General features: G+C 38.1%; 1 protein-coding gene across 1 annotated transcript in view; it reads left to right on the plus strand.

The window, feature by feature from the left end:
* Nucleotides 1-9,839, plus strand: part of LOC119776569 (dymeclin-like) — a 37,201-nt gene that overhangs the window by 12,477 nt on the left and 14,885 nt on the right. Inside the window, exons 3-8 of the mRNA XM_038275044.1 lie at nucleotides 1,962-2,014; nucleotides 2,179-2,272; nucleotides 2,647-2,783; nucleotides 3,113-3,185; nucleotides 4,842-4,967; nucleotides 7,280-7,416. Coding sequence (XP_038130972.1) covers nucleotides 1,962-2,014; nucleotides 2,179-2,272; nucleotides 2,647-2,783; nucleotides 3,113-3,185; nucleotides 4,842-4,967; nucleotides 7,280-7,416 — 620 coding nt within the window. The remainder of the gene's footprint in view (nucleotides 1-1,961; nucleotides 2,015-2,178; nucleotides 2,273-2,646; nucleotides 2,784-3,112; nucleotides 3,186-4,841; nucleotides 4,968-7,279; nucleotides 7,417-9,839) is intronic.

Raw genomic sequence — 9,839 nt, forward strand, 5'->3', positions numbered from 1 at the left:
CAGACGGCTCCCGACAACTCCACAAAATATGCCGCCTAGAATGCTACAAACTAGGCATCAATCCTACATCTTGCACTGCTATGAACCTTCCACATCAATGCCCTTTGCACCATGTCTCTCCTACACCGTTTGCATTATAATCACTGCTACACTTTATGAATAGAAATGTTCATTTCACTCCTAAGCTGCTGCTCGTTCACTCTCCGAGAGCTGCATGTATCAAAACTTCATTTGTATACACTCTGTGTATACAAAATTACATAAAGTTTGTGTAAGTCAGTAAAGGCAGCAGAATATATTGTGAATATAGCATCCTCACATTATCAGTGTATGCAATGCTCACATCACACAGGCCTCTTTGGAGTAAACAATCATTGACTAATATATGTAACTCTTTCGGGCTGTGCCTAGCTGGGCTCCATGGGTAAAAGTCTGGTCACCAGGCGCTTGCCAGCAGAGATGGGGGATCTGGAGTCAACAAGTCATCGCTTGTATTTGTTCTGCCCAGCCACTGAACCAGGTGAGTCCAATCTGGTTTAACCTGTGCAGATTGGACTCACCTGGTCAGAACAAATACATGACATAGAGATGCCTTGTTGACTCCAGATCCCCCATCTCTGCTTGCCAGCGTGCCCCACCTCCAGGCCTGGCTCCAGAGTGGGGCCCCGGTGACCCGCGTCCAGGCGAGGGATCACTTGGTCCATTTGTCTTCCTCATCATAAGAGGTCTTTAGGCTGCTCTTTGTCTGGTCCCTCACCTAGGAACTGTCTGCCTCGGGTGACCTTAGAAGGGGCCCAAAGCCCCCAGACAGCATAGCTCCTATGGTCATTGGGACACTCAAACCCCTCCACCACAACAAGGAACCTTAATTAATAAATAAAATCAGCATTGGAAACTACTCAGTTCATCTCTCACTACATGCTGTACTAACATGCTTTACCTGCATCATCTATCTTTAACCACAGAGCAGTCCTGATCATATTCTGTTGGGTATATGGTGGAAATGAGAGGTTCTCCTATAGTTATTCCTCCTGACACCCTGATGGAAAGAAGAGTGGGTTTGTAATATTTGTCACAGCCTTGTTTTAGGGTTTGATGGAGTGGAATTACCCTAAAGGTATAGATATCCAGCTTCGGCAAGTAACACTGTCACTCAGCACATAGCAAACACCATAAAACAATCTTCTCTCTGAAAAGAAGATCATTAAATGCGACCAAATCTAACCATTGTAAAATAATGATAAAATTAACAGTTCTTTTTTTTTATTTAATTTTTTTTATCAAAACATTGTTTTTCTTTTGAGCATTGACAGAAAATGACCAACTGGTAGAAAAATGCAGTTAGTAAACGGTTTATAGCGGGTAAATTAGTGTCTAAGAACCACAAAAACAGCACGGAAAGTCTCAGCAGATAGTTTCAACTCTTTTCTTTGACAGTCTAAACCTTTGAGCTCATAAAGTGTCATAGATCCTTTGGCTACTAAAAACATTCATAAGTAATTTTCCTGGTGAGTAACCTTTTTAGACTGAATGAAATGATGAAATCTAACCATGGTGACGCTACATAGTGTTTTTTGCATTAGTAAACTGTTGACTGTATGAATATGTCCTGTTCTATGTTTTGAAGGGCCGATGGAAAACAACAATAAAGTTTTATCTTGTCTCTTATCTTAAAGATCAGTATTCATTTACATTTTTTCTTTAAAAGAATTCTTTAAAAAACATACTGTCCCAGACAAACTAAAATACCTAGCTGTAATTGAACAAACATACCTGTCAGCAGGTGCAGAAGTCTCGACTAATCATTTCCTGAACATTACAGAAATAATCTGATTTCAGTGATTGCCTCAAAGTGTTACTCAACAAAATTTCGGTCTTGTTTACTTATTTTATTTATTATAAGTCCTTGTTCTCTTTGCTGTAGCTTTAATACTGGTGTTTTTTTTGTATTTGTTTTGCAGTGGAGACTCAAAGTTACTTGAAGAGGCCGTCATCCCCCTGGCCAAGGCTCTCAGTATGTCTCCTTGTTGCACCAGATTTGTATTTCAAATTAAACTCTAATTATCCATTTTCTCTAATTAAAAGAAAACGGATAGTTTATTTGAATTCTCCTTTTTTTTGCTGTTGCAGAACAACGTTCAGATTTTTATTTGTTTCCTATTTCTTTTTTCTCTCAAGTTCAAAACAATCCCAGGACGGGGAACTTTGGTGCTTTAGTGAGGGTTTTCCTGGGGAGAACCAAGGAGCTAAAAATTTCCACAGAATGCCAAGAGTGAGTATGCAAACTTGTAGAAAGGGGGAAAATAGATTATCTCAATGCTTTAGAGATGAAGGAGAAGATGATATGCTTGTTGAAGATGGTGGCTTCAGTTTTTTTTTTTTTGTCATGAAAGATTGAACATCACAGGTTGGTTCTTTATTTACTATGGTCTAATGATGACCTTCCTTCAGTGGATCCCAGTGAATCTCATCCTTTATTTCCTGTTATTCCTCTTGCAAATGTACATTTCCATGTTCTGCTCGTGATAAATATGTAATTTGTATGGGTAAACATTTAGCACTTGAGAGTTGGGGGGGGGGGGGGGGGGGGACAGTTACAGAGAAAAATGTAATGATGCAGCTTTTTGTTCTGTTTTTCTGTCACAGTCAGTTATTCATCTGGCAGGCGCATAATGCATTGTTCATGATTCGTTGCCTGGTGAAGGTCTTTATCAGAGAGATGAGTGAGGAAGAGCTGCACCAACAGTTCTCCTACCAGGAGAGGGCGCCAGGCTCCTGTGGAGGTGAGCTGTGTGTGGGGAACTTGCAGTTTAATAATGTCAGGGTTTAGACAATGTTGTTTTATATTTAAAGAATATAGAATATCTTAACCCAGGGAATTAAAGCATACATTATTTTTTTTTTTTTAGCTTCTGTGCCGAATTACCCCAAATTAAACACAGTTCAATAACTGTGTTTAATATTACAATTCTGTGAGAGAGAGGTAGAGATTAATAGCTTGATTTTTGGGGACTCTAAAAAAGCAGTTTAATATATATATATATATATATATATATATATATATATATATGGTTTCATTTGTGTCTAATATGTTCTTTTACCAAAAATGTAGAAAGTGGGAGTGAGGACCTCCTGGAGGAGCTGTTGTTGAACCTCGTTCACCTGATTGTTGAAGTACCCTTGCTGTAAGTATCTCTAAGTGTGAGTACTTAAAGATGTGTGTCAGTAACACTTCAATTAAAACGCACTGATGTATTGTATACTCTATAACCATAAGTCACAACAGTACTTATTATTTCTCAGCCTCTAATCCTTTCAGTAAATTGAGATTACCACTTGTAGAAGTTATAGTTTTCTCTGTATAATTACTTAAATATCACTTTAAATCAGTGTGAATTTTTATTTTATTTTTTTGTCATTATTGTGTCTTTTGCTAGCCTGGAATGCTCACTTCTCATCCCCAAGGAAAAGGAAAATCCATTGCTGTGTATACAGGCCTTGTGCTTGCAGCTTAACGGATAAGCTGGGAACACAATCAGTTGTAAAATACAAAAAGACAACTATGTAGGAGAAACATCTGAAGGCAAAGAGAAAGTGATGCTGAGGGAAAAAAAGAAAAGCCTGGAAATCAAAGTTCATGAACATTTCCAGTGCGTAGGAGAGAAGAGAACATCATGTTTGAAAAATAAAATCAGCCTTTACTCCCACTGGGCAGTGCACACACTAACTCTGAATTAATGAGGGAATACTTCAGTGAGTGGGTGGCTCATCAATGGCTGAATTATTTGACTGATGGTCTACTAGACGTACAGGGAGACTGCAGCTCTGCAAACTATTCCGGTGCTCTCCACAGAGGCATCTAAACTATTTCAAACCAGTTCACAAAAAAAAAAATGACATTTTGGTAATTCCTCAATATTGCAGTGTCCATTTTTTTTCTTTCTGTTCTCATGTCAGTACTGAGTCCATTTTAACACTGTCTTCTGTCTAATTACTCTCCATTCCTCCTTAATATAATTTTTTTCTCAGTTGTCTCTGGACATCAAAACCTGGCTCTTGTATAAATGCATTCAGCATTCCAACATTATTCATTGTTTCGAGCTTAAAGGCTCACTGTTTTTCTTCCCTTCACCACTTTGTGGCTGTCAGCCCATTTCCTCCGTACGTGCTCCTGCTTTGGGAACCGGGCCATTCTTCTGGTATGACCTCTGCAAGTCTGCAGCAGATTTCTGCACCCTCAGTGTCCTTATTCCACTCAAAAGACAGATGTTTTTTTCTTTTTCAGTTGAATGAATCGAGAACAAACTTTTAATCAAATCATGCAATATTTACCTGATAAAGGATGTTTAGATTATCTTTATTCATATGTGTAAATTTCAAGCATTCTTCTGCATATTATTGGAAAAGGATTCACTGTTGTAAACATTATTAATTCATATTAGGAGCATATTACAGATGTAGTGTAGATCATCAAACTCTCTTTACAATTTATATTTACAATTAGCTAGATTGGCAAAGTTGATAAATTTAAATATTTGTTAAGGTAGAAATTGATTTTAACTGAGATTTCAAACAGGCTTGCTAGAAACTTTCCTCTGTCAGCGCTATAATTTGCCTTTAAACCAGGTTTTTACAGACTCTGATTCCTTAACTTAATTTCTGACAAAAACAATTTGCAAAGAATAAAACTAACTTTTACTCAAATTCCTTCAGATACAGCTCCTACATTTAAGAGTATGAGCAAGGATTTGGCCCCAGTTAAAAATCAACCATTTACAATAAGCTGTCTTTTTCTTATTTCTTAATAAATGTGAATCCATAATCTGCTTCTATTTCTGCAGAGACCTCACCTACAGTATCCTGTTTGAAGCAGTGACAACATTGCTGACTTTCTTCTCCTATCAACTCTTCCACAAAGAAATCCTCCAAGAGGGATTGATATATCAACACATCATGAAGGGTCGATGGTGAGAATGGCTTTTCATTATTTTATTGTTTAGTTTTGTTTACTTGACTTTTAATCCATCTAAAAGTTAGAATATTACATGATAAATAAAAGTTTAAAACACACATGATGCTGCCATCTAGTCCATTTATTAAAATTAAGGGCACATAAAGTAAGGCTTGGAAATAAATAGCATTTGCATTATAATCACAATTTTGCAAAATTAGATATTCAAATAACAGATTTTGTCAAAATTTCTCACCCCCCAGTATTTGGATATTTCTACCTGTTCAGCAAAGATTCCAACTTGCTACCTAAAAGAAATCAAAGGTGGTCTTATCTCTAAACCTTTATCATATTTTATCACTTTAAAACCACAAACACTATTTATTTTAAAGGTTGAATGGAAATAGAAATTGTATTTTCTTCACTTTTTATTTACAAATTATAAATATGAAAAGTTTGATTTTAATATGTATTCAGCCTCTTTTTATCTGTTACACCTGAATAAGATCTATTGGAACCATTGATGGTTGACTCAATAATATTTAGTAATTAGTAAAAGTATCAACTCTGACCCCACCTTTTTTGCTAAGGCCACAGAGGCTTCATGGAGAACAAGGAGCACCGCTGACAAGAGGGTGAAGCAAGGACAGATTTTCAAAAAATATCCTTAGACTAAGGATACGTTCACACTGCACCCTGAAGTGACCCAAATCCGATTTTTTTGCCCATATGCGACCTGGATCTGATCTTTTCATGGCTGTCTACAGATCCGTTTTTTTTTCTTTTAATCTGACTCAGGCCACTTGGCTACGTGGCCCTGAATCCGATATGAATCTGATCTTTTTAAATGTGACCTCTGAACGGCCAGGTCTGATTCATCCTTGCAGAAGCGGCAAGAAAAACGGCAACCATGGCGGATGATGCTCCGTAGAGTAGTATTTATGTTTAAACATATTGAAAAGATTGCGTTTTTATGGTTGGAAAAGACCGCTAGATGCGCGCCGGCACTACCATCCTTGTTTACTTCTGGAAAAAAAAAGCACGCTGGCCTGTGACGTCATTGCGTCCACTACTGTGCATCACGAAAAAAAATTGGATTTCACGAAATCATCAAGGCCTGCAGTGTGAACGTAGCCTTTGACAACTTTTATTGTCATTTTGCATACAAATGAATTTTCGTTTTGTAGAGCTTTCATAACATTTCCATTCCTTAAAGTGCAGCAGTGATCAAATGTAAACAGTGTGGGAGAAAAAATATGGCACAAAAAAAAAACTATTGATATGGAAGTTCAGAGCATTAAATATGTATGGTGCAAATATGCAGAGTTTCGGATTGGTGTAATCAGTGAGATGCGGAGTCAGTGACATGATTAAGAACAACAGTTCAGCTGTGTGATGGCGTCGGGGAAGATGCTATTTCCGAATCTTCTTGGCCTGCATCGTATGCTGCGAAGCCTCTTCCCAGAGTGCAGCAGGAGGAACAGTCCATGATATCCTGTAATAGTCCATAATAGCCAGAGGAATAAAAGCATTTGAAGTTTGCCACCAATGGAAGAGGCACACTGTGCACATGGGAGAAGGCATCCTGGTCAGAAAAGTCAACATAGTGGAAGAAAACTAAGACTGCATTTACCTTCCTTAGCAGATTGTCCTTAAAGTAACACCTGGTGGCAACATCCTGCTTTGGGAATGAATTTTTTTTAGCTGATCATGATTGATTGAAGGATTTAAAGATTTAATGACTGCAACAGACTGGACCAGCAGAAAATTAACCCTAGAATGGTTCACAGTGGCCCGGTCAAAATCAAGAGCCAAATCCAAATACATTTGTTGACAAGAATTGAAAAAGCAGGCTCTTCATCTAATCTGATTAATCTTAAACCAGTTTGCAAAGAATAATGGTTGAAAAATGCATCATCTAGATAAACAGGGCTGATAAAGGAATACCCCTAAAGACTTAATGTTATAGCTCCAGTAGTATTGGCTGTACAGGGTTAAAGAAAGAATGTCCCCTATACCTGTTCGAGGTCTGGAAAAGTTTGGGAAACCCTGTTTCTCTTTCCTGTCACTTCACTTTTTTACACACATTTTGTTTTTACTAATTAACTTGCATAATAGCTCAAAGAAATGCATTAAAGTTTGTGGAACTAAAGGTATTTAACGTTCTGCTGGTTTTATGGATCAATTGGATTAAATATAATTAAATTGAAATCTGTTATTTACAACTTTTAATAAAACCTGTCCGGTTTGTCTTATTGCTGATTAATTTGAGTTCAAAAAGTTACAGCTTCATTGTTCTAACGTGTCTGCTCCTCTTTTTTTTTTTAGTTTGGAACTGACTAGCCGCTTGGTAAAGACCCTGCTCTATAACTTCATCAGGCAGGAGAAATGTCCTCCTGCGGCCCACATTTTTGAGCCGAAAGCTGAAGGAGGCCTTCTTTACGGGCTGGCGTCTGGAGTGGCAAGTATGTCCACAAACATCACCAAAATAAGTGCTGTGAAACAAAACAAACATTTGCTTTCATTCCCAATGAACATTTATTTTTATATATATTTGTTTTATAGACAATCTCTGTTGTTTTCTTCTAAACCTATAATTATGCTTTCGTTTTTCTTTTCCTGCTTCTCATAAATGAGTTGTTGGCTCCTTCAGGCCTGAAATATGTTCCAAGAAAACATTGCGGTGACATTCTCTCAGCAACTTATCAAGAATTAATTATTAATTTTCTATAAAAAAGCTGTAGTGTAAATTTAATTAACTTAAAGTTATAGTTAATCATTGCCAGAGAGTGAGAGAAATCTGATTAATGTGGACGAGAGTGAGCAGTAAAAAAATAATCCCAGATTTATTGTTTCAGACTATTTTCAAAGGCCTATGTGCGTTGATGTGTGTGTGTGTTTGTGTATTGAATTTGTGTGTTAATGTTAGGGGAGGGCAGGGTTTCCCCCACGGATATATGCTCTTTGTTGGTTGCAGACTCCTATCAGTGAGCAATCATCATTCAGCCCAGCCTGTCTGTCTCTCTGTGGCCAGTTGATCGGCTTGATGAGTTATGGTCCCTTGTCGTGTCATGTAATCCCTCAGAGCCTGTCTGTCTGCAGCCGCTTGCCTTGAACACACACAAGCCGACAGAGACACAAGCTTTTTTACGTACACTTGAAACACTTGTTCTCCTTCTCTGTGTCAAATGATTTAAACCATCATGAGATTGGTGGGGCGGGGGGTACAACGAATTGATGTTTTCCGTGTGACCACAGCGGATTTCTGTGGTATTTTTCTCCTGGCTTAGTCTTTGTGAAAATACTAATCATTTAACTTGGAAAAGTTACATCTGGTTATTTTTATAAAAATGTTTTCATTATTCTCAAAAGTGTGGCATGCAAGTCTGAAGTTTTCCTTCATCCTTTTTTTTTTCTTTTTTTTAGAATGAGGAAGTATTAAGATGTTTTGGACAGCATCAATGAAGTCTTTTTATAGATTCTTAGGTGGATTTAGCTCCTGGGGACGTGAATATTCCTTAATCTAAACCATTGTGCTATAGACAGGGCTCTATGCTTACAGTCATTTATCCAACAAACAGGTTCTCTAACTGGATTTTCCTTTATTTACCTCTGACCATCTTCCCATCAACCCTGCCCGTTGCCTCATCCTTTCACTGACATGTCATACCATGTTGATGGCATGATCAGTATACAGTGTTGAACCAAACACTGAGCTTTAAATGGAGCATCACAAACAGGTCCGTGTTGTTCTGAGTGCACAAGATCCAACTCCCAAACATATTGATTGTGACAATCTGCAAATAGTATGACCTTCTTTCATCTGTAGCGCTAAACACACCACTTTGACAAAAATTACAGATTTGTAATGTGCACAGTAATCTCTGTGTTGGTTAGCCAAGAAAATTAGATGAAGAGCTGCTTTAAAGTGTGCAGCAGTTATCAACTGACAAAATGTGATTTAATGAGGTGTATACTTTGGCAAGGCTCTTTGAGCTGATTTATTTCTTTTAGAAACAGCTTGAATCAATTGGTATAAGAGTGCAGATATATGCAGAACCAAAAAGCTGAGTTTTTTTTCCAGTTTTGTGGAAATATTTTTTTCAAATGAGACTACTTTTGATTGTAAAATAAAAAACCCTTCCAAATATCATAGTTAGTACTTTATATGTCATCTTTTGGTTTTATATCAACTTCAATTAACTCAAAAAGTTATATTCTTCATCTGTTGGCTACTCACAACTAAAACTAAACTGTCTTTATATATATATATATATATATATATATATGTATGTGTATATATATATATATATATATATATATATATATATATATATGTATACAGCTGATCTCGTCCCTGCTTTTTGCGGATGACGTAGTTCTGCTGACTCCCTCCTGCCAAGACCTACAGCATGCGCTGGGGCGGTTCGCAGCCGAGTGTAAAGCGGCCGGGATGAGAATCAGCTCCTCCAAGTCCGAGGCCATGGTTCTCGACCGGAAAAAGGTGGCTTGTCCCCTTCAGGTTGGAGGAGAGTCCCTGCCTCAAGTGGAGGAGTTCAAGTATCTTGGGGTCCTGTTCACGAGTGAGGGAAGAATGGAGTGGGAGATCGATAGACGGATCGGTGCGGCTGCCGCAATAATGCGGACGCTGCACCGGTCTGTCGTGGTGAAGAGAGAGCTGACGAAAAAGGCAAAGCTCTCAATTTACCCGTCGGTCTATGTTCCTACCCTCACCTATGGTCATGAAATTTGGATCATGACCAAAAGAACGAGATCCCGGATACAAGCGGCTGAAATGAGCTTTCTCCGCAGGGTGGCTGGGCTCTCCCTTAGAGATAGGGTGAGGAGCTCGGTCATTCGGGAGAGGCTCAGTGTAGCGCCGGTTCTC

This window comes from Cyprinodon tularosa, unplaced genomic scaffold (genome assembly GCF_016077235.1).
Source record: "Cyprinodon tularosa strain WSP-4 unplaced genomic scaffold, ASM1607723v1 ctg94, whole genome shotgun sequence".
Taxonomy (NCBI): Eukaryota; Metazoa; Chordata; class Actinopteri; order Cyprinodontiformes; family Cyprinodontidae; genus Cyprinodon; species Cyprinodon tularosa.